At 47.3% G+C, this 25,406-nt stretch overlaps 1 protein-coding gene across 5 annotated transcripts in view; it reads left to right on the top strand.

Annotated features, from left to right (window-relative positions):
* Positions 1–23,251, top strand: part of mag (myelin associated glycoprotein) — a 62,706-nt gene extending 39,455 nt beyond the window's left edge. For 2 of the 5 annotated variants that reach the window (XM_031906030.1, XM_031906029.1), the window contains 9 exons: positions 3,557–3,632; positions 6,176–6,544; positions 8,225–8,521; positions 8,620–8,877; positions 11,185–11,445; positions 11,654–11,941; positions 12,732–12,828; positions 13,817–13,910; positions 22,366–23,251. In XM_031906030.1, the coding sequence (XP_031761890.1) occupies positions 3,584–3,632; positions 6,176–6,544; positions 8,225–8,521; positions 8,620–8,877; positions 11,185–11,445; positions 11,654–11,941; positions 12,732–12,828; positions 13,817–13,910; positions 22,366–22,530 (1,878 nt within the window). In that variant the 5' untranslated portion in view covers positions 3,557–3,583 and the 3' untranslated portion in view covers positions 22,531–23,251. Of the gene's footprint in view, positions 1–3,549; positions 3,633–6,175; positions 6,545–8,224; positions 8,522–8,619; positions 8,878–11,184; positions 11,446–11,653; positions 11,942–12,731; positions 12,829–13,816; positions 13,911–15,543; positions 15,585–22,365 lie in introns of all 5 variants that reach the window. The other 3 variants (XM_018095535.2, XM_004916402.4, XM_031906031.1) reach the window with 2 other exon arrangements.
* The last annotated feature ends 2,155 nt before the right edge of the window (positions 23,252–25,406 follow it).

Here is a 25,406-nt window from a genome sequence, read left to right as displayed (position 1 = left end):
GGTCCAAACTGACTTTCAGGAGTGCCGTTATTTATTTATAATTATATCATTATTATTGTTACCCTCCTATTCATATTCCAGTCTCCATTCAAACTGCTGCCTGGTTGTTTAGGTAAACAAGACCCTAGCAACCAGATAGCTGCTCAAATCCCAAACTGGAGAGCTGCTGAACAAAAAGCTCAATAACTGACAAACCACAAATAAAAAAAAATGAAAACCAGTTGCAAATGTCTCAAAATATCATTGTCCAGATCACAGTAAAAGGTAATTCAAAGCAATACTGTCATGGGAAAATATGTCTTTTTTCAAAACCCATTAGTTAATAGAGCTTATCCAGCAGAATCCTGCATTGTAATCTGTTTTTCCCATGGGGCTAGCCATATTCTTCATTTCCCAGGGTGCCACAGCCATGTGACCTGTGCTCTGATAAACTTCAGTCACACTTTACTGCTGCGCTGCAAGTTGGAGCTTGAGACTCCTCCAGTTACATGGGAGTAGGAGAAACAATAGGTTAGCTGAAAGCAGTTCTAATGTGTAGCGCTGGCTCCTTCTGAAAGCTCAGACCCTGGCACACTTTACTGCTGTGCTGCAAGTTGGAGTGATATCCCCCCCCCCTCACCCCCAGCAGCCGATCAGCAGAACAATGGGAAGGGAGCAAGATAGCAGCTCCCAGTAGGTATCAGAATAGCACTCAATAGTAAGAAATCCAAGTCCGGCTTGGGACTCCTCCAGTTACATGGGAGTAGGAGAAACAATAGGTTAGCTGAAAGCAGTTCTAATGTGTAGTGCTGGCTGAAAGCTCAGACTCAGGCACACTTTACTGCTGCGCTGCAAGTTGGAGTGATATCCTCCCCCCTCACCCCCAGCAGCCGATCAGCAGAACAATGGGAAGGGAGCAAGATAGCAGCTCCCAGTAGGTATCAGAATAGCACTCAATAGTAAGAAATCCAAGTCCGGCTTGGGACTCCTCCAGTTACATGGGAGTAGGAGAAACAATAGGTTAGCTGAAAGCCAGCAGTGTAGCGCTGGCTGAAAGCTCAGACTCAGGCACAATGCACTGAGATGGCGCCTACACACCAATATTACAACTAAAAAATATATAATTATAGGGCGATTTTAATATATCTTGGTAGAACAGGTCAACCTTAGGGGCCCAAGTTTGCTGTGGTGCCCAGTAACATCTAGTCAATACCTAGTGGCTTCCTATAAGGGAAGTGATAAGGAAGGTTGTGGCCATAGAGAGAACAATGGTGTCTTATACAAGTCTGAAACTGAAAGCTGAGTCAGCAAGGTCTTTAGAGAAGCTCTGGGCAACTCCTGAAGGTACATTCGCAGGCAGAATAAAGTACAGACGAAACCTTTTTATGGTGTTTTCTCATGATAACAAACACAGAAGACTCGCCCCCGGGCATCTCCCTGGTGTAACGTCTCAGAAACCCATTCCAAGTGCTTCTCCCTTTGTTCTCGTGTTTTGAGAGTAAATATTTAGTTTTAATTTAGCTTGTTGCTGTAGAATTTATGAAGATTTCGTCTCTCTCCTATTGTTTTTAGCCCTGGCCGTCTGTTCCGTGGCACGGAATAACCGTAGACAATATCAACACAGTCGTCCCAGCTGCTAGTGTTTTTGATTGGCTTGCCAGGCCTTTCATTTTGGTGCCTCGTTGTCCTTCGTGAATCCATAGATGCGTCCCGGTGATGTCAGGGCCTCTCAGCAGCGAGTATGTTAAATGGAAAGAAAACATCTCTGATCCATAGCGAGCAGATGAAATTTACCTCCCACTCGCCTTCTCTCCCCGATTCTCCTGCTTGTGCAAATGATTCAGCCATTGGCTCAACCCACGGCGCTAGGGGAGATCAAAACAGCTCTTGTACCATCCCATAGAGTTCAATGGTTTCTTGTGGCCTTGCAATACAATGGGCCCCATTGTTTGGCTGATGGTCTGGCTGAGGTCCAGGAAGTGGAACGAGATGCTTTGGTGAGGCGGTGCCTCTTGTGTTTTTATTCGTGCCCCTAGCACAGAATGGCACTGCTGGGGGGTGGAAATGGCCCATTGTGTTCCCTATCAGATTATTCAGCTTTGCCTTGCTATACAGAGTCAGAAGGCAATGATCTGGGATGGTAGAAACCATTTATTTGGTCCGGAGGAGAGGGCATTTTCTGTAAACCCATGATATATTCAACTGTATAGGCATTTACATGAAATAAAATACATTTGCCCTATTTGTATTAGTTATAAGATTGCTCCATATAAGCAGCATGTCCAGAGGCTGCTTAGGGGCAACAGAAGTATATGAGGTTTGGTGGACGTTTGGGGAAGGAGGTTTGGTTGGCATTTGGCACAGGCTTTGTTCTCCAAGCATTGGTTTGGGAAATACATTGTGTTCCTTCTCAAGTTACTTTATGACAATGGTCACTGGATCCTGCATGGCACTCTGAGCATATGGTCTCCACTAGAAGAATAAGGTAAAGAGGGTGTCTGTACTAGAGCATCCCCAATGGACTGTAAGAGTTGTACATAGACCTTACATTTGCCAGCCTACTCCATAAGACTATAAATTATCAACATACATATATACATTTATACTGGGCATAATATTTAAAGGATAAGTACACAGAGCAACATCAGAACCCTTCACTGTTTTCCTTCTGAAGGGATATCTCTTTGTCTGTACAGTTACAGTGACCAGCAGGTGGCGCTGTTGTCACAAAATTCTTTGTACTGGCAGTTAAACTCTGAAACTGAAAATGAATGTAAATTGCAAAAGTGCTTAGAAAAGCACCCTGAGCAATTTTATATTTTTTTTTTTTAAGGTTTACTTTTCCTTTAGAATGTATTGATTTGGTTACCCTATATGGGGGTACTTCTGGGCTATTTTGTTCACTGAATTCCCTTATTTACATTGTAATATTGATAATTAGTGTGCCCTCCAATAATTGATAAAACACAGAATTAAGCCAATTTTGTCTTTATTTTTTTTAATGAGGCCGAATGTTTTAAAATTCTGTAACCTAATCATTTATTTTTTTCAAAGCAAAATAGTTGCTAAGAGTGCCCTCTAGTGGTAACAGTTGGTTATAGCATACTGAGTGTTGCTAAATCCCTCATGGAACCCTCCAGCTGTTGTTATCTACAACTCCCAGCATCCCCACCAGCCTGATATATATAACAACAGTCACACAATATAGATCTTTTATATATGATGGACCCCTCACTTCACTTTCCTGACCAAGAAGGGGATAATGTGACCAAAGGTCTGGAAAAAGGGATGGACAATAAGGGTCTCCCAGGTGAACAAGTGGTAGAATTGCAGCTTCCAATTAGGAGGTATTGCCCCTGGGGTATAAATCACTTTCTGGCTGGATACTAAAGGGGTCACAGCTTGGATACATCTGGTTACAAATGCCAGCAGCTGCTCAGATAAACAAATATATAAATAAGCAAATGGAGAATGTTGCAGAAAGTTGCCGTCAAGGTGTTCATTTTGGATCAGTACCAGATCTCTTGTTCTGATAAAACTGGGTGCTAAAGATTGAATGTTTTCTTGTAGGTACAAGGTACAGGGATATATTGCGCCTGATACGATGGCATGGAGGTGGCAAACTCTGCTGTTGCTATGGATCTTTACTGATGGTAAGGAAGACTTATGGCCGTAAAACACCATCCAGCAGGGCAATAAGGGCTTATGGTCTTATTACACCATCTAGCGGGGCAATAAGGGCTTATGGTCTTAATACACCATCATGCAGGGCAAAAAGGTCTTATGGCCTTAATACACCATCTAGCAGGGCAATAAGGTCTTATGGCCTTAATACACCATCTAGCGGGGCAATAAGGGCTTAATGCCATAATACACCATCTAACAGGGCAATAAGGGCTTATGGTCTTAATACACCATCTAGCGGGGCAATAAGGGCTTATGGTCTTAATACACCATCACGCAGGGCAAAAAGGTCTTATGGCCTTAATACACCATCTAGCAGGGCAATAAGGGGTTAGGCCATAATACACCATACAACAGGGCAATAAAGGCTTAGGCCATAATACACCATACAACAGGGCAATAAGGGCTTAGGCCATAATACACCATACAACAGGGCAATAAAGGCTTAGGCCATAATACACCATACAACAGGGCAATAAGGGCTTAGGCCATAATACACCATACAACAGGGCAATAAAGGCTTAGGCCATAATACACCATACAACAGGGCAATAAAGGCTTAGGCCATAATACACCATACAACAGGGCAATAAGGGCTTAGGCCATAATACACCATACAACAGGGCAATAAAGGCTTAGGCCATAATACACCATACAACAGGGCAATAAGGGCTTAGGCCATAATACACCAAACAACAGGGCAATAAGTGTTTAGGCCATAATACACCAAACAACAGGGCAATAAGTGTTTAGGCCATAATACACCATACAACAGGGCAATAAGTGTTTAGGCCATAATACACCATACAACAGGGCAATAAGGGCTTAAGCCATAATACACCATACAACAGGGCAATAAGTGTTTAGGCCCTAATACACCATACAACAGGGCAATAAGGGCTTAGGCCATAATACACCATACAACAGGGCAATAAGGGCTTAGGCCATAATACACCATACAACAGGGCAATAAGTGTTTAGGCCCTAATACACCATACAACAGGGCAATAAGGGCTTAGGCCATAATACACCATACAACAGGGCAATAAGGGCTTAGGCCATAATACACCATACAACAGGGCAATAAGGGCTTAGGCCATAATACACTATACAACAGGGCAATAAGGGCTTAGGCCATAATACACCAAAAATAGGGCTAGTGTGGAGCTACAATAGCTGTAAGAACGTTGGAACCCATTGAGGGCCCAGTCCTGTCCCCCCAGCAATTTACAGCTGCCAAAATCTTCATAGTATTACACAGTATTACAGGATCTACTAATGCCCCAAACCAAGGACAGTTCCAATAAACTTACTGTGTGCAACTAACTGCTGTGAGACTGGGCCTTACATAAAAGGTTCTCTGCTGGGTCCAAGGATTCCCAGTCCGACACTGAAAATACCTTCAAATTAACTTACTGAATGCCAAAAACCTGTTCTCCCCATAAACAGTAAAGGCAGTTGGTAGCAATGAGGATCCAAGTATAACCAGCAGGGGTCACTGTTGCACAGTCTAAGTGGCATCAGTCCCTAACACTAGTGATGTATTTTGGATATTTAAACAAACACAGTAACAAGATATAACAGGGGTTTCTCTGCATTTAAATGCAATGTAATGTTATCCTTCTGCTAAAAACAGAATCATGGCTACATATACATAAATAAGCTGCTGTGTAGCCATGGGGGCAACCATGCAGGGTTGGACTGGGCCGGTGGGACACTGGGAAAATACCCGGTGGGCCCCAGAGGCCCAGACCCAACCCTGGTGGCATTTCCCTTGCTGCCAATGTCCTCCCCTCATGCGTTCACAAACACGCATTCAGGGTAGGACATCCGGCGGGGGCCCCTGCAGGGGACATGTACCTTGGGGGGTGCGGGGCCCCCGGGGTGGGAGCCCCGGAGGGCCCTGCACCCCCTAGTCCGACCCTGATTGGCTGATGGTTGATTCTGTGGGATCATGTAGGGTTGCCACTAGTGATGGGCAAAATAATTCGCCAGGCATGGAATTTCCATGTTTTGCCGTTGGCGGATTGTTTTACAAAACGGCGAAAAAATTTGCTGCAACACTTTGCGGCGAAGCGAAACGGGACAGATTCGCCCATAACTAGTTGCCACCCATGTAGGGTTGGCACCTTGCCATCAAGCAGCATTTTTACCGGCCAGACTGGTAAAATAACAACCAGGTGACAACCCTACATGATGGCCTGACAGTTGGGCAGATGAAGCTCAAAGACTAAAGGCCATCTGGGCAAGTGAACTATTTAGGGCCCCCTCTGACTTACTAAATGTTAGGCTTTAGGGCCCCATCAATGGAAGTACAATGGCTACGGCTGTACTGGGTGCCTAAAACAATAGTTTTCCTTTTTTGGCCCCTAAAGAACCAAACTGGGTTATGATGTTGGCACTTTTGAAAACCTTGGGGGTTCAGAGGGCAGACCACAGTTTTGGGGTTCAGTGCCAGTGAATGCTCCTGATATCTCTCCAGCTTAATGTTTATATGTTTTATTCCTTCCAGGTGCCTTGAGTAGACAGTGGGCTGCTTGGATGCCACAGTCGATCTCGGCCTTCAGGGATACCTGCGTGGCCATTCCGTGCTCGTTTGACTACCCCAACGACATACGTCCCTCTGTAATTCATGGTATCTGGTACTTTAACAGCCCGTACCCCAAGAACTTCCCTCCCGTGGTTCTGAAAACAAAGACCAACACAGCCCACGACAACTACATGGGCCGCACAAAGCTGCTCGGGGATATCCAGGAATCCAACTGCACCCTACAGATCGACAGGCTGAGCATGGACCTGCAGGGAAAGTACTACTTCCGAGTAGATCTGGGCGGATACAACCAGTACACCTATTCAGAACACGCCAACCTCTACATGTTGGGTATGTAGCGTGTATTTATTATTTTCCTATATGGGAAAAAGGACCAAGTAATATTTCACAATAGTGTGTGTTGTGGGGGGGGGGGGTTACTGGCACATTAACCTCTTTTGGAATTCAATCTAATGGCAGATGTGGCAATACAGGTATGGGATATCTTACCCGGAAACCCGTTATCCAGAAAGTTCCGAATTACGGAAAGGCCGTCTCTCATAGACTCCATTATAAGCAAATAATTTTTGAAAATGATTCCCTTTTCACTGTAATAATAAAACAGTACCTGTACTTGATCCCAACTAAGATATAATTACCCCTTATTGGGGCAGAACAGCCCTATTGGGTTTATTTCATGGTTAAATGATTCCCTTTTCTCTGTAATAATAAAACAGTACCTGTACTTGATCCCAACTAAGATATAATTACCCCTTATTGGGGCAGAACAGTCCTATTGGGTTTATTTAATGGTTAAATGGTTCCCTTTTCTCTGTAATAATAAAACAGTACCTGTACTTGATCCCAACTAAGTTATAATTACCCCTTATTGGGGCAGAACAGCCCTATTGGGTTTATTTAATGGTTAAATGATTCCCTTTTCTCAGTAATAATAAAACAGTACCTGTACTTGATCCCAACTAAGATATAATTACCCCTTATTGGGGGCAGAACAGCCCTATTGGGTTTATTTAATGGATAAATGATTCCCTTTTCTCAGTAATAATAAAACAGTACCTGTACTTGATCCCAACTAAGATATAATTACCCCTTATTGGGGCAGAACAGCCCTATTGGGTTTATTTCATGGTTAAATGATTCCCTTTTCTCTGTAATAATAAAACAGTACCTGTACTTGATCCCAACTAAGATATAATTACCCCTTATTGGGGCAGAACAGCCCTATTGGGTTTATTTAATGGTTAAATGATCCCCTTTTCTCTGTAATAATAAAACAGTACCTGTACTTGATCCCAACTAAGATATAATTACCCCTTAGCCCTTAAGTTATGGAGATCCAAATTACAGAAAGATCCCTTATCCAGAAAACCCCAGGTCCAGAGCATTCTGTATAATAGGTCCCATACCTGTACCATTTTCAAAGAAAGAGACAGAAGCACCCAATGTACATTTTCCAGCCTCAGTGAACACAGCCTCTGCCATTTTTTATGTAATAGATGTTATACAGGCCAGGGGTGAAAAAAAGAATGGTCTGGTTGGCATTGTCCTTGGCTGGGACCCACCAGGAGATCCTCTGGAACTGTGGAATTCCAGTCTAACCCTGCGCTACCCGGTGTTCCGCCATCTTTTATCTGCCTAAATCCTGCATTTAATTATGCATTTGATGGAGCAGCTAGGTTTACTGTTATTAATAGGGTTACTACCTTTTTTGCAAATAAATACTGGGTGGGGGAATATGGGGTGATGTCACATGAGATGGGAAAATAGATAGAGTGGGTGGGTAAATGGGCGGAGTATGTTGAGAAATGGGTGGGGCATGGCGGGGCAATCCTTATAAGGGTGAATCTGGCAGCAGAGAGGTTCAGGGAAGGGTGGTATTATACATTTACAGGCAACTACATTGCTGGTAAATTTGTAATTCTGGCCCCGGCCCTCGCTGGTGATGAACTGGGCCGGTCAAATACCAACCGGGTGTCACCCCTACTTATTAACCATTCATTTCATTTTCAGATGAGCCATTCGTAAGTCTACCTCAAGAGATGGTTTCTGGTTCCGAAGCAGAGCTAACCTGCCGGGTCCCGGATAATTGCCCCGACATGAAGCCCAGCGTGAACTGGATGGAGATCGAGGGACTGGAACACCATTCGGTCTATGGCAGCCTAGAGGAAAGCCGGTCGACTTGGACACAAGTGTCTACCCTGAAATTCATTCCCTCTTACAAGAACAATGGGCAGAGGCTGAGCTGCAAAGTCAGCTTCCCGGGGGCAGACATGGAATATAAAGGATTTGTTACAATGAACGTGAAGTGTAAGTATAAAGGGAGGGTAATTCCATTCGCCATTATGGAAGCAGCCATAAAACCCCCCCGCGCTGCAGGGCAGTAATGAGCACTGTGTCTCTTTCAGATGCGCCACGGATTGTGGACATCAACTCATCCTTTGAAACCACAGAGGGCACCCAGGTGGTGTTTGTGTGCGTGGTGGATAGTAACCCGGTGTCCCGAGTCGGGTGGTACAAAGAAGGCGCATTGATAAGGGAAGACGTCACGGGCAACCTGACACTGGAACTGGAGTATGTGACCTTCAATCACGACGGCATTTACGTCTGTGCGGCAGAGAATGAGTATGGCAGGACCAACAAAACCATGGGGCTTGCAGTGATGTGTAAGTAATACATGGCCAATGGGATATCCTATAAAACTGCATTTTCTTTCTGGGTCTGGATCTCATTCATACCCTATCCCACCCCAGTCCTATCCCCTCCCTCTTCTACCCATTCTTTTTAAATCACAGCCCACAACGTCCCCCTTTCTGCTCCCCAAAAAATGGAAAAATCCCTTACATTAGTGAGACACCAGTAGGCAATTTGATGGGTCACAACTGACCCTAACCTGCACCATTCCAGCTCACACCCACCCTGGGCCACCCTAACCTGCATCATTCCAGCTCACACCCACCCTGGGACACCCTAACCTGCACCATTCCAGCTCACACCCACCCTGGGCCACCCTAACCTGCACCATTCCAGCTCACACCCACCCTGGGCCACCCTAACCTGCATCATTCCAGCTCACACCCACCCTGGGCCACCCTAACCTGCACCATTCCAGCTCACACCCACCCTGGGACACCCTAACCTGCACCATTCCAGCTCACACCCACCCTGGGACACCCTAACCTGCACCATTCCAGCTCACACCCACCCTGGGACACCCTAACCTGCACCATTCCAGCTCACACCCACCCTGGGATACCCTAACCTGCACCATTCCAGTTCACACCCACCCTGGGACACCCTAACCTGCACCATTCCAGTTCACACCCACCCTGGGACACCCTAACCTGCACCATTCCAGCTCACACCCACCCTGGGACACCCTAACCTGCACCATTCCAGCTCACACCCACCCTGGGCCACCCTAACCTGCACCATTCCAGCTCACACCCACCCTGGGACACCCTAACCTGCACCATTCCAGCTCACACCCACCCTGGGCCACCCTAACCTGCACCATTCGAGCTCTCACCCACCCTGGGACACCCTAACCTGCACCATTCCAGCTCACACCCACCCTGGGATACCCTAACCTGCACCATTCCAGTTCACACCCACCCTGGGACACCCTAACCTGCACCATTCCAGTTCACACCCACCCTGGGACACCCTAACCTGCACCATTCCAGTTCACACCCACCCTGGGACACCCTAACCTGCACCATTCCAGCTCACACCCACCCTGGGACACCCTAACCTGCACCATTCCAGCTCACACCCACCCTGGGACACCCTAACCTGCACCATTCCAGCTCACACCCACCCTGGACACCCTAACCTGCACCATTCCAGCTCACACCCACCCTGGGACACCCTAACCTGCACCATTCCAGCTCACACCCACCCTGGGACACCCTAACCTGCACCATTCCAGTTCACACCCACCCTGGGACACCCTAACCTGCACCATTCCAGTTCACACCCACCCTGGGACACCCTAACCTGCACCATTCCAGCTCACACCCACCCTGGGACACCCTAACCTGCACCATTCCAGCTCACACCCACCCTGGGCCACCCTAACCTGCACCATTCCAGCTCACACCCACCCTGGGACACCCTAACCTGCACCATTCCAGCTCACACCCACCCTGGGCCACCCTAACCTGCACCATTCGAGCTCTCACCCACCCTGGGACACCCTAACCTGCACCATTCCAGCTCACACCCACCCTGGGATACCCTAACCTGCACCATTCCAGTTCACACCCACCCTGGGACACCCTAACCTGCACCATTCCAGTTCACACCCACCCTGGGACACCCTAACCTGCACCATTACAGCTCACACCCACCCTGGGACACCCTAACCTGCACCATTCCAGCTCACACCCACCCTGGGACACCCTAACCTGCACCATTCCAGCTCACACCCACCCTGGACACCCTAACCTGCACCATTCCAGCTCACACCCACCCTGGGACACCCTAACCTGCACCATTCCAGCTCACACCCACCCTGGGACACCCTAACCTGCACCATTCCAGCTCACACCCACCCTGGGACACCCTAACCTGCACCATTCCAGCTCACACCCACCCTGGGCCACAATGTTTAAACCCACGTCTGCCTTTCCCCCCCACTTGGGGCAACTCCCAATCACACTCTATACGCTAACCCCCATATGTATTAAGAGGCACTAAGTTTTCCCAGAAACAGTAACCCATAGCAACCAATCAGAACCATTTTTTCCCCCACCAGGATTTCAAATGATGCAGAAATAGAAGAGCTGTTTTGCAGCTGAAATTCAGTATATAAAAATGGGATTTACACATACTTTTTGAAGTAACAGATTACAGCGATAGGCATATTAGAGGTTTCTGGGTTGGGTGGGGTTCTTAATTTGGTTTGGAATCGGGAGTTCCCCTATAAGTTCAAGGTACCCCAATACCTATAACCAGCATTTCTTTTGTAGATCCCCCATGGAAACCATCAGTGAACGCATCCGTTACTGCAATGGAAGGGGAAACCATCACCATTCTCTGCAACACACAGGGGAATCCAGACCCCATTATCTCCATTGTGAAGGACAAACAGGTGCTCACTTCCGTGATCTTTGAGAATGAGGCGGTGTTTGAGATCCCCGCCATCACCCATGAGCATGATGGAGAGTATTGGTGCACGGCCGAGAACCAATACGGGCAAAGCAACAGTTCGTTTAACCTCACCGTTGTGTGTAAGTGCTTCTCTATTGCTCTAAAAGTATTATGGTGGCACCATACATGTCCAACCTGGACATTGCACCCTGTATGGGAAGGAGCTGACCTGCTTGGCTCCCATGTATCCTATTACTGAGTTGCCTTTTGTACATATACAAGATGATGTATGAGGTACAATTCTGGAAAGGTTGGCCATGGTTACAAAATCATTCCTTTTTCTTCCAGTCTCACCATTGGTGCTGCTTGAATCCAAGTGCACCGTAAGCAAGGACACGGTCCAGTGTATGTGCACAGTCAAAGCCAATCCAGAACCTTACATTCTGTTTGAACTCCCTGAAATGAACCTAACCGTCAGCGAGGGGGATCCCGAGTTTGTGTACTCCCAGAGGAACGGGTACATAGTGAGCAGCATCCTGACTCTACAGAAGGACAGGGATTTACCCAAACCCATACTATGCTCAGCAACCAATTTATATGGCAAGAAAGTCCATGAGCTCCCATTCCAGGATACTGGTAAGAACTGTTACCTTTTTTATGATTTACAGTTGGGTAGGTCAAGACTGTGGGGCCAATTCACCTGTGTACCCATCTACCTAAGAATGCTCCAGTGAGGAGGAAGCTACAGGAGTAGAAGTAAGAGCAATGCTTGTATGGCTGGGCCAGGCAAGGGTTTGGCAGTGGAAGCCTAGTTATGCCTTTTCTCTTGGCTTTGGCAGTGGAACCGTAGTTATGCCTCTTCTCTTGGGTTTGGCAGTGGAACCCTAGTTATGCCTCTTCTCTTGGGTTGGCAGTGGAACCCTAGTTATGCCTCTTCTCTTGGGTTTGGCAGTGGAACCCTAGTTATGCCTCTTATCTTGGGTTTGGCAGTGGAACCCTAGTTATGCCTCTTCTCTTGGGTTTGGCAGTGGAACCGTAGTTATGCCTCTTCTCTTGGGTTGGCAGTGGAACCGTAGTTATGCCTCTTCTCTTGGGTTTGGCAGTGGAACCGTAGTTATGCCTCTTCTCTTGGGTTGGCAGTGGAACCGTAGTTATGCCTCTTCTCTTGGGTTTGGCAGTGGAACCGTAGTTATGCCTCTTCTCTTGGGTTTGGCAGTGGAACCCTAGTTATGCCTCTTCTCTTGGGTTTGGCAGTGGAACCGTAGTTATGCCTCTTCTCTTGGGTTGGCAGTGGAACCGGTGCGGGTCAGCGGGTCCAGGTTTGGCACGGGTCTGCCCAACTGGACCCGTGGAGGACTCTGTTGGACACTGTTATAATTTATCTGCTTTGTATTACAGCGTTCATGACTATGTGTTTTGCCAACAGATACCCTAGTATGGGCGAAGATTGGACCAGTTGGAGCTGTTGTCGTATTTGTGATTTTAGTGGCAGTTGGAGGCTACTTTATAAAAACGAGAGAGAAGTAAGTGGCACAATACAAACGCTGCTACTTGCTGCCAATATTATCCCAGGAGCATATGGCTTCATACAATACAACTGCAATTGCACTCAGGCTTGTCTGCATTGTGGGGCCTGCACAGACACTGGAGTAAAAGGAACAGGAAATAGGGACTGAAAATGGTGATTTATGGGTGAAATTGAGGTGGGTTGGTCACTTAAAAACACAACCACACTGTACAATGTGGAAGCACTTACCATTAATCAGAAGAACCCGCTTGAGACCAAGCTAAAATGGCAGCTGCTATCTTAAACAAACAGAGGGAGCTCAGATATGCTAAAGCTTTCTACATAAAATGCTTTCCTTCTCCTTTAAATTAAGCCTGTTGGGGCAACTAGCTCTAACTGCTTCTTGCTCCTAGGACAACTTAGCATAGGCTTCTAGCCATGCACTGGCCAAACCTTACTGGGTCCACTACTCTGGCATTGACTAGAGATCACCTGCCCCAGCTGTGAAATACCCACCCTTAAGCCAAAGGGCTTTTTATGTACTAGGTCCTGTCTGCTACTTGGGACTCAACACTCCCAAACAGGACATGATATCGCTAATTAGTCTGCCCTAAGCTCTCCCATGACTTCTACCTGACGGAAACACCCTACTTATATATATGGGCTTTACCCTGGAATTGTGTATTAGTTTATGTACCTCCTGTTCCAGCAACCCAAATACTGCACTTTAGGGCTCATTTATGGCATGAAAAATATCATTTATTTAAGCTGCTTGTAGCAACACTTCCTTGTATTTTTGTATTATTGGCCTTGGTTGCTTTGTATGTAATTCTGTATGTCCAATGTATAAACCCACTTATTGTACAGCACTGCCGAAAATGTTGGCACTTTATAAATACATGTTAATAATAAAATAATAATAATAATAAAAACTATATGGCAGCTCTAGGGTTTTCACAGTGGCCAGCGTCAGTATTTTACTTTTTTCCCCTTTGTCTTTGTAGAAAGAATATGACAGAAAGTTCAAGTTTTATACAAACAGAGGCATCTCCAACGTCTTGTAGTGGCAACGGCAAGAAGAATCTGGGAAAAATAGAGGTAAGACATGTAGAATGGTACTTAGTTGGAGTCTAAGACCTGTAGAATGGTCCCTAGTTGGAGTCTAAGACCTGTAGAATGGTCCCTAGTTGGAGTCTAAGACCTGTAGAATGGTCCCTAGTTGGAGTCTAAGACCTGTACAATGGTACCTAGTTGGAGTGTAAGACCTGTAGAATGGTCCCTAGTTGGAGTCTAAGACCTGTACAATGGTATCTAGTTGGAGTCTAAGACCTGTAGAATGGTCCCTAGTTGGAGTCTAAGACCTGTAGAATGGTCTCTAGTTGGAGTCTAAGACCTGTAGAATGATCCCTTGTTGGAGTCCAAGACCTGTAGAATGGTCCCTTGTTGGAGTCCAAGACCTTTAGAATGGTACCTAGTTGGAGTCCAAGACCTGTAGAATGGTCCCTTGTTGGAGTCCAAGACCTGTAGAATGGTCTCTAGTTGGAGTCCAAGACCTTTAGAATGGTACCTAGTTGGAGTCTAAGACCTGTAGAATGGTCCCTTGTTGGAGTCCAAGACCTGTAGAATGGTACCTAGTTGGAGTCTAAGACCTGTAGAATGGTCCCTAGTTGGAGTTTAAGACCTGTAGAATGGTCTCTAGTTGGAGTCTAAGACCTGTAGAATGGTCTCTAGTTGGAGCCAATTTGTTGGAGCCACTAGTAGGGCTGGCAGGTAGTATTTACTGGACTGCAGTTTGTGATCCTATGGCTTTAGTGATCTGTGCACTTTGGCAACATGACCCATAAACTGCTGGATTGTCCTTTCTGGCTCCAGGGGTTCCTCTAATGCATTTGAAAGTAGATATATATTCTTTGGCACCCAGAAAACCCTATTCTCCAAGACTTAGGGGGAAGGTGAAATGTTGACATCGTAGAGTTATGCTTCCCAGGGGGGTTATAGTATTACAGTTAAATCCACATGGAAAGAACAGTACCCGGCCGTGCCATATAATATTACTGGGCCAGGGCCAAGCGAGGGCGGTGTAATACAAGCTCTACATACAACTCTGCGTCATCCAAGCTGAGAAGCTGAATGATATGTGAACCGAGTAATTCAATGGGACATTCCACAACTTATATCACTTCTTCTATTACTTCTAACAGGTTTAACTACTCAGTTTTTTAGCTTTATAAATAAAACTTGCCATTTAGTGTGTGTCTCGAACTACTGGTTTTATTACAAATCAGACTATTCCGCACTCTGCCACTAGGTGGCGAATGCAGTGAAAAGTAATAGGAGGGAAAATGAACCTTGGAAAATGGTATTGCTGCTTCCATAAGCTTCTTAAGGTCTTTATCAGACCCAAAGGAGGCCAGGAAAACTGTGTGCCTACAGGCCAGGCAAGCCCAAGGTGAATGTTTAAGGTTTACACCAAGCAAGTAAGTATGAAATGCCAGTATGTCTATGGCAAGCAGTCAGCTCAGCTATGTCTGTAATGGAGAAACTTAAATGTGTCCAGCCAATGGCTCCAAAATTCACAAGCTAGGCTGCCAGGAGATTCTTAGGGTATTATTTCAACAACTGCTGCCAGGCACCTTTGTAGTAGATTGCACACCGCACACATTAAGTGATATAAGCGCCAGGAATTGGAAGGACATTGATATCTTAGTGACTGGTCTCCCTTCTTTAATAGTCAGGAGAAATCAGCTCGCTGGAAGGCAAATGACTGACAAGGTACGTACTGTCCTGCTTATGTGGCACTCTATCTCTCAGCTGTACATATTCTGTATGTGGTGAAATAATACTGTAATTCAAAATTGGGAAAATAGACTGCAGAAGAGCTGCCTTTAGGTCTATGTATGGCCAACTTTCCTTATTTCATACAGAGCTAGCAGTGGGTTGATAATAGCCTCTGGGAAGGGACTGGGGCTGTGGGATAGCAGGTATAGTAGGGAGAGATGGTGCCTATAGTAGCAGTGGGGGGATAATAGCCTCTGGGAAGGGACTGGGGCTGTGGGATAGCAGGTATAGTAGGGAGAGATGGTGCCTATAGTAGCAGTGGGGGGATAATAGCCTCTGGGAAGGGACTGGGGCTGTGGGATAGCAGGTATAGTAGGGAGAGATGGTGCCTATAGTAGCAGTGGGGGGATAATACCCTCTGGGAAGGGACTGGGGCTGTGGGATAGCAGGTATAGTAGGGAGAGATGGTGCCTATAGTAGCAGTGGGGGGATAATAGCCTCTGGGAAGGGACTGGGGCTGTGGGATAGCAGGTATAGTAGGGAGAGATGGTGCCTATAGTAGCAGTGGGGGGATAATAGCCTCTGGGAAGGGACTGGGGCTGTGGGATAGCAGGTATAGTAGGGAGAGATGGTGCCTATAGTAGCAGTGGGGGGATAATAGCCTCTGGGAAGGGACTGGGGCTGTGGGATAGCAGGTATAGTAGAGAGAGATGGTGCCTATAGTAGCAGTGGGGGGATAATAGCCTCTGGGAAGGGACTGGGGCTGTGGGATAGCAGGTATAGTAGGGAGAGATGGTGCCTATAGTAGCAGTGGGGGGATAATAGCCTCTGGGAAGGGACTGGGGCTGTGGGATAGCAGGTATAGTAGGGAGAGATGGTGCCTATAGTAGCAGTGGGGGGGGGGGGGATAATAGCCTCTGGGAAGGGACTGTGGCTGTGGGATAGCAGGTATAGTAGGGAGAGATGGTGCTTATAGTAGCAGTGGGGGGGGGGGGGGATAATAGCCTCTGGGAAGGGACTGGGGCTGTGGGATAGCAGGTATAGTAGGGAGAGATGGTGCCTATAGTAGCAGTGGGGGGATAATAGCCTCTGGGAAGGGACTGGGGCTGTGGGATAGCAGGTATAGTAGGGAGAGATGGTGCCTATAGTAGCAGTGGGGGGATAATAGCCTCTGGGAAGGGACTGGGGCTGTGGGATAGCAGGTATAGTAGGGAGAGATGGTGCCTATAGTAGCAGTGGGGGGATAATAGCCTCTGGGAAGGGACTGGGGCTGTGGGATAGCAGGTATAGTAGGGAGAGATGGTGCTTATAGTAGCAGTGGGATAATAGCCTCTGGGAAGGGACTGGGGCTGTGGGATAGCAGGTATAGTAGGGAGAGATGGTGCTTATAGTAGCAGTGGGGGGGGGGGGGATAATAGCCTCTGGGAAGGGACTGGGGCTGTGGGATAGCAGGTATAGTAGGGAGAGATGGTGCCTATAGTAGCAGTGGGGGGATAATAGCCTCTGGGAAGGGACTGGGGCTGTGGGATAGCAGGTATAGTAGGGAGAGATGGTGCTTATAGTAGCAGTGGGATAATAGCCTCTGGGAAGGGACTGGGGCTGTGGGACAGCAGGTATAGTAGGGAGAGATGGTGCCTATAGTAGCAGTGGGGGGATAATAGCCTCTGGGAAGGGACTGGGGCTGTGGGATAGCAGGTATAGTAGGGAGAGATGGTGCCTATAGTAGCAGTGGGGGGATAATAGCCTCTGGGAAGGGACTGGGGCTGTGGGATAGCAGGTATAGTAGGGAGAGATGGTGCCTATAGTAGCAGTGGGGGGATAATAGCCTCTGGGAAGGGACTGGGGCTGTGGGGTAGCAGGTATAGTAGGGAGAGATGGTGCCTATAGTAGCAGTGGGGGGATAATAGCCTCTGGGAAGGGACTGGGGCTGTGGGATAGCAGGTATAGTAGGGAGAGATGGTGCCTATAGTAGCAGTGGGGGGATAATAGCCTCTGGGAAGGGACTGTGGTTGTGGGATAGCAGGTATAGTAGGGAGAGATGGTGCCTATAGTAGCAGTGGGGGGATAATAGCCTCTGGGAAGGGACTGGGGCTGTGGGATAGCAGGTATAGTAGGGAGAGATGGTGCCTATAGTAGCAGTGGGGGATAATAGCCTCTGGGAAGGGACTGGGGCTGTGGGATAGCAGGTATAGTAGGGAGAGATGGTGCCTATAGTAGCAGTGGGGGATAATAGCCTCTGGGAAGGGACTGGGGCTGTGGGATAGCAGGTATAGTAGGGAGAGATGGTGCCTATAGTAGCAGTGGGGGGATAATAGCCTCTGGGAAGGGACTGCGGCTGTGGGATAGCAGGTATAGTAGGGAGAGATGATGCCTATAGTAGCAGTGGGGGGATAATAGCCTCTGGGAAGGGACTGGGGCTGTGGGGGTAGCAGGTATAGTAGGGAGAGATGATGCCTATAGTAGCAGTGGGGGGATAATAGCCTCTGGGAAGGGACTGCGGCTGTGGGATAGCAGGTATAGTAGGGAGAGATGATGCCTATAGTAGCAGTGGGGGGATAATAGCCTCTGGGAAGGGACTGTGGCTGTGGGATAGCAGGTATAGTAGGGAGAGATGGTGCCTATAGTAGCAGTGGGGGGATAATAGCCTCTGGGAAGGGACTGGGACTGTGGGATAGCAGGTATAGTAGGGAGAGATGGTGCCTATAGTAGCAGTGGGGGGATAATAGCCTCTGGGAAGGGACTGGGACTGTGGGATAGCAGGTATAGTAGGGAGAGATGGTGCCTATAGTAGCAGTGGGATAATAGCCTCTGGGAAGGGACTGGGGCTGTGGGATAGCAGGTATAGTAGGGAGAGATGGTGCCTATAGTAGCAGTGGGGGATAATAGCCTCTGGGAAGGGACTGGGGCTGTGGGATAGCAGGTATAGTAGGGAGAGATGGTGCCTATAGTAGCAGTGGGGGGATAATTGCCTCTGGGAAGGGGCTGGGGCTGTGGGATAGCAGGTATAGTAGGGAGAGATGGTGCCTATAGTAGCAGTGGGATAATAGCCTCTGGGAAGGGACTGGGGCTGTGGGATAGCAGGTATAGTAGGGAGAGATGGTGCCTATAGTAGCAGTGGGGGGATAATAGCCTCTGGGAAGGGACTGGGGCTGTGGGATAGCAGGTATAGTAGGGAGAGATGGTGCCTATAGTAGCAGTGGGGGGATAATAGCCTCTGGGAAGGGACTGATGGCACATTGCCCCAGGACACAACAATACTAAAAGCTGCTGTTCATCAGACATGAAAGGAAAGAACAATTTTCCAAAGATTCAGCTCAGATTTTTCTCATTTCAACTAAATGAGAATCAACTGTTTTATTCTGTTTTCTCCTCTGTGAGCTCGACACATCCATAACATTCTAACAAACCTCACCCAAAGCAAAAGGTCAATAATTCCTTCTTCAGATTCAAACTTTCTGGAGCAGAATCAGTTTTATTCACACGAATTTGAGAAATTATTGTAAAACTGTGTTGCTCAGGAGCCCGGCCCACAAGCTGCACAATTACAGTTATTAAAGGTTCATGTCACCACATTCGGAGTGGCCATTTTGGTTGGCTGGTGGTCACGTGCCCCATTGCCACTCACATCACACAGGGGCTAAGGGACGTGTTTACTAAGATTGGAGATAAATATCTGCGGTGATGTTGCCCATAGCAACCAATCAGCAGTAAGATTTGAACAGTCACCAACAAGTTAGAAATCAAAGCAAAGACCTAATTGGTTGCTACAGGCAACATCACCGGTGATATTTATCTCCATTCTTAGTAAACACACCCCTAAGTGTTTGCTATGGGGTATTTCACTAGTGCTATAAAGGGCCTCTCTCTATTTATATATATATATATATATATTTATTTATTTATTCCCCCATTGTCCCAATGGTATAATTAGAATGAATTTACTGTATGTGTCCTTCACTTCCCAAATAGGGGTAACAGGCCCGTGCCGGGCAGGCCAGGCTCCCATTTGTGCATAGCTTATTATTTCACCACTGGCAGCCCCCAAGGTGCCATTACATATGTCTCGAGCAGTCTGTCATTATTCGGCTAAATGGCTCTAAAATAAAGTGTCATCTGTTCTCGTGCTGCCAAACTGTCGTCCTTTCGTGCATGACACAGTAAACTTGTGTGGATTTGTTGCATGCTTTCCTGCTTCCCTTTCTGTAAAATGTTCTTGTGTCCTGATGAATAACAGTCTGTTTGATGGATCTCGAGGATAAAAAGTAGTTATGTTAACATTGGTGGGGCAGGGGGCAACTTGCGGGAAGGTGGCCATATACGTAAAGATCCACACGCCTGGCGAGGTCGCCAAGCAAGCGGATCTTCTCCCAATATCCCCACCTACGGGTGGGCAATATCAGGGGAATTTAGGCTAATTTGATCGTTTGGCCCTGGGGCCAAACAATCCAATTATAATGGCAGGTATAGGCAAAGTTGGTCCGGGGACTGCATCAACGAGCCGATGTGGTCCCCGATCCGACTGAATTTTTTAACCTGCCCAGTCGAGATCTGGCCAATTTCAGGTCTGGCTGATTTCAGGCCAGATATCGGTCGGGGAGGCCAGTCGTTGTTGCCCCTACATGGGCCAATAAGCTGTCGAATCGGTCCAAGGGACCCATATCGGGAGCTACAATCGGCCCGTGTATGGGGGCCTTAAGTCACCAAAGTTTTTGCACTTTACATAAATGAGTTGGGTAGAAAAAAAGGCAGAATTTCATCCCCTTCAATCCAACCTGAGTGCACATATACATTTAAGGTGGCCATACACGTAAAGAGTGGATCTTCTCCCGATATTCCCGCCTACGGGTGGGCGATATCAGGAGAATTAGGCTACAATTTGGTAATTTTGGCCAAACGATCAAATTGTAATGGCTGTAATGGGTGCAGTCGGTTCGGGGACCGCATCAACGAGACGATGCGGTCCCCGATCGGACTGAATTTTTTAACCTGCCCAATCGATATCTGCCCGATTTCAGGCCAGATATCGGTCGGGCAGGCCCGTCGGTAGTGCCCATACACAGGCCGATTAGCTGCCGAATCTGTCTAAGGGACCCATATTGGCAGCTAGAATCGGCCCGTGTATGGGGACCTTTACTTACACCATCCAATCTATACACTCACATACATAAACTATATATACAACCATTAATACTAACTGTAGATATTAGTATCACAATAGCCTTGTGTACTATGCTTGTTCAAGAACTCATCCAGGCCCCTCTTAAAGGACAAGTCAACCCAGAATATAATCTGTGCCTAATAAAAGAATACATATGTTTGTCTGTCCTTTTCTATTCCCTGCCCTGGGGGCTGTGACTCTTGAAACAATGTAACTCAGGGCAGCAGCCTGACAGTTGAGTTAAAGGGGTGGTTTACCTTTAAGTTAACTTTTCGTATGTTATAGAATGGTCAGTTGCAACTTTTCAATTGGTCTTCTTTACTTATTTTTTTTTCATAGTTTTTAAATTATTTGCCTTCTTCTTTTGCAGCTTTCAAACAGTGGTCACAAACCACACCCTGGTTGCTAAGGTAATTTGAATCCTAGCAACCAAATAACTGCTGAAACATCCAAACGGGAGAGCTGCTGAACAAAAACTGAAATAATTAAAAAAAATAACAAATAATAAAAAATGAAGACCAATTGCAAATTGCCTCAGAATATTACCCTCTACCTCATTCTAAAAGTGAACTCAAAGATGAACAACCCCTTTAAGTGAAGAGTTTTGACAATCACAGAGCTTTGTACCCAGTCTTGCCATTAGTATCCACAGATGGAGGACCTTGTGATCCAGAATGGAAAGCAAGGACTTGCTTTTCTCCATGAATACAGTGCTGCCATGAATACAGTTCTGCCATGAGCACAGTGCTGCCATGAGTACAGTGCTACCATGAGTACAGTGCTGCCATGAGTACAGTGCTGCCATGAGTACAGTGCTGCCATGAGCACAGTGCTGCCTTGAGTACAGTGCTGCCATGAATACAGTGCTGCCATGAGCACAGTGCTGCCTTGAGTACAGTGCTGCCTTGAGTACAGTGCTGCCATGAGTACAGTGCTGCCTTGAGTACAGTGCTGCCATGAGTACAGTGCTGCCATGAGTACAGTGCTGCCAAGAGTACAGTGCTGCCAAGAGTACAGTGCTGCCACGAGTACAGTGCTGCCACGAGTACAGTGCTGCCACGAGTACAGGGCTGCCACGAGTACAGGGCTGCCACGAGTACAGGGCTGCCACGAGTATAGTGCTGCCATGAATACAGTGCTGCCTTGAGTACAGTGCTGCCATGAGTACAGTGCTGCCATGAGTACAGTGCTGCCACGAGTACAGGGCTGCCACGAGTACAGGGCTGCCACGAGTATAGTGCTGCCATGAATACAGTGCTGCCTTGAGTACAGTGCTGCCATGAGTACAGTGCTGCCATGAGTACAGTGCTGCCATGAGTACAGTGCTGCCATGAATACAGTGCTGCCATGAGTACAGTGCTGCCATGAGTACAGTGCTGCTCAGAGGTGTGTTGTCATGACAATTTGTGCTTTGTGTTCACCCTCTCTTTTTGTGTTTCTTTCTTGCACTCAGTTTGCCTTGCAACCATGTGACCCCCTGCCATGTTTCTCACATGTTCCGTGTCTTTCCTAGAACTTGCATGCTATATATTACCGTTTTTTCCAGGATATTGTTCTAGATGCCAACGAAACAGGCCCCTAACGCAGAACTCCAATTTCCCCCTTTTTCTTTTCCAGAACCAATTTCTCAGCATTTCGGAAAAAATCCTACTGAGCAAGAGGCAGCAACCTTCACGCGTGGATACGGACTATGCAAACATTGACTTTACAAAGAGGAATGTAAGAGACAGCTTCACCTCGCCCGAGGAGCTTACCGAATATGCCGAAATTCGGGTCAAATGACGGGCACTCATCTAACAGCACAAGCACAACTGCCACTCGCAGCCTGCCACCCCCCCCCCCCAAACAGACTATGGAGAAGCCATTTTTATTTATTTATTATAACAGTACATACGTGCGACCTGACCAGAACCCATAATAGAACCATCTATGGAAAATAGACTTTTGTTTTTAAGAATGAATACTCTTTCTATGAAAAGACCATATATAAGGCCAATATTATATTGACACTGAGCCCAGCTATCCATGCTGTAGCCATTTATATTACCCTACAAGGCAGTATTAGTTCTGTGCAGCACCGAACCGAGAATTATCCGGGTATGAAGCGTTCCTGGCCCCCAGAGCTTGTCCGGTTACTGACTGAGTGAGAGTGAGGGGATTTGAACCCAGGGCTTTCTTTAAAGGGTCCATTGTTACAGTCTAGTGGTTTTTGGAACTCTGGGGTTGGCACAGTAGGCAGGTCCAAAGCAGCGGGTAAGGGCCCAGCCTGAAGGCCAGTTAGGGGGGGATTTGGGGTGAGTGCTTATTTGTGCCCTGGGTACCCCTGGAACTATAGCGGGGTGACTGTTACCCCAATGTTTCTATATATCTGTAACCTTGTTATGGGCTAAGGGGGCCCAGCCTGAAGGCCAGTTAGGGGGAGATTTGGGGTGAGTGCTTATTTGTGCCCTGGGTACCCCTGGAACTATAGCGGGGTGACTGTTACCCCAATGTTTCTATATATCTGTAACCTTGTTATGGGCTAATGGGGCCCAGCCTGAAGGCCAGTTAGGGGGGGATTTGGGGTGAGTGCTTATTTGTGCCCTGGGTACCCCTGGAACTATAGCAGGGTGACTGTTACCCCAATGTTTCTATATATCTGTAACCTTGTTATGGGCTAAGGGGGCCCAGCCTGAAGGCCAGTTAGGGGGAGATTTGGGGTGAGTGCTTATTTGTGCCCTGGGTACCCCTGGAACTATAGCGGGGTGACTGTTACCCCAATGTTTCTATATATCTGTAACCTTGTTATGGGCTAATGGGGCCCAGCCTGAAGGCCAGTTAGGGGGGGATTTGGGGTGAGTGCTTATTTGTGCCCTGGGTACCCCTGGAACTATAGCAGGGTGACTGTTACCCCAATGTTTCTATATATCTGTAACCTTGTTATGGGCTAAGGGGGCCCAGCCTGAAGGCCAGTTAGGGGGGGATTTGGGGTGAGTGTTTATTTGTGCCCTGGGTACCCCTGGAACTATAGCGGGGTGACTGTTACCCCAATGTTTCTATATATCTGTAACCTTGTTATGGGCTAAGGGGGCCCAGCCTGAAGGCCAGTTGAGTGCTCATTTGCTGCACTAGGAACTACTGAAACAATAGCAGGTTGACTATAGCCTTGTTTAAGTTTATAATGGCTCTGACCAAATATTGGATCCAAAAGAAGGACTTGTACCCCTCTAGAAAACCCTCTGGTCTAGTGCTGCACCCACCGGAACACTCTCTGTTTAACCATGGAAACATATCCTAGTCTTTCACAACCATTATTTCCTTACTGTAAATACTCATTCCTGTGGCAGTGAGTGAGTAAATGCTGTGTTGTGTATTATGGATTTATTTATACCCTGTATCTATAATACTACGTGCTGTTAGCCGCCGAGACCCAAGCCTTATATTCCCCCTAATATTCACCTACATTCTTCACTTGCTGGAACAGATAGTGACATGGGTTATTTTTAGTTCAACATGCTGGGAATTGTTTGTGGCTCCTTTCCATCAAATAGCTGAATGGGTTTAACTAAGTCTCCGAACACGCAGGTTGGTATCCCGGGTACTAGCAGGAAGGATCAAGTGCCAGTTCTTGGTGCAAAGAGAACTTGCTGGGCAGAAGAATATTTCTGAGCTTTGGGAGACAGACGTATCTAACTTATCGCTAGTCAGGACCTCAGTGAGTGGCCCTACTATGCCTCAGGGCCCCTGGGAGTCTACTGATCCGCTTTGGCGGCCATTCCTGCCTTTCCACCTCTGCTAGGGTTCTGGGTGCATTGCGTTCCAGTAAATCCCTGCAGAGGAATAACCAGCACATTCCTATTAGATGGCTTAGCAGATAAAGTCCTGAAACGTTAGGCAACGACTTTTTAGTCTCCTGTCCCAGAACAATTTGTATTCCCCACCACAGGCACAAACATACTTGGGTCAGTTCCATCAGAAGCCAATGGACCTCTTAGTATGTTTTCAACTGTGAGAGTACCAACATGCAAACATTAGAAAAATACAGAAGGCATCTTTGTGCCAACAGATAGTTAGTGTTGGATCCCAACCACTGACACATGTGGGAGCTAAACCCAAGACCCCAACCACTAACTCTGATTAGAGCTAGACCCAAAACCTCCACCACTAACTCTGGTTGGCATTAGACCCAAGCCCCAACCACTAACTCTGGTTGGCATTAGACCCAAGACCCCAACCACTAACTCTGGTTGGCATTAGACCCAAGACCCCAACCACTAACTCTGGTTGGCATTAGACCCAAGACCCCAACCACTAACTCTGGTTGGCATTAGATCCAAGACCCCAACCACTACCTCTGGTTGGCATTAGACCCAAGCCCCAACCACTAACTCTGGTTGGCATTAGACCCAAGACCCCCAACCACTAACTCTGGTTGGCATTAGACCCAAGACCCCCAACCACTAACTCTGGTTGGCATTAGATCCAAGACCCCAACCACTAACTCTGGTTGGCATTAGACCCAAGCCCCAACCACTAACTCTGGTTGGCATTAGACCCAAGCCCCAACCACTAACTCTGGTTGGCATTAGACCCAAGCCCCCACCACTAATTCTGGTTGGCATTAGACCCAAGACCCCAACCACTAATTCTGGTTGGAATTAGATCCAAGACCCCAACCA

The sequence above is a fragment of the Xenopus tropicalis genome, chromosome 7 (genome assembly GCF_000004195.4).
Source record: "Xenopus tropicalis strain Nigerian chromosome 7, UCB_Xtro_10.0, whole genome shotgun sequence".
Lineage (NCBI taxonomy): Eukaryota > Metazoa > Chordata > Amphibia > Anura > Pipidae > Xenopus > Xenopus tropicalis.
Note: the sequence above shows the minus strand (reverse complement) of the source record. Positions and strands in the feature narration are given on the sequence as shown.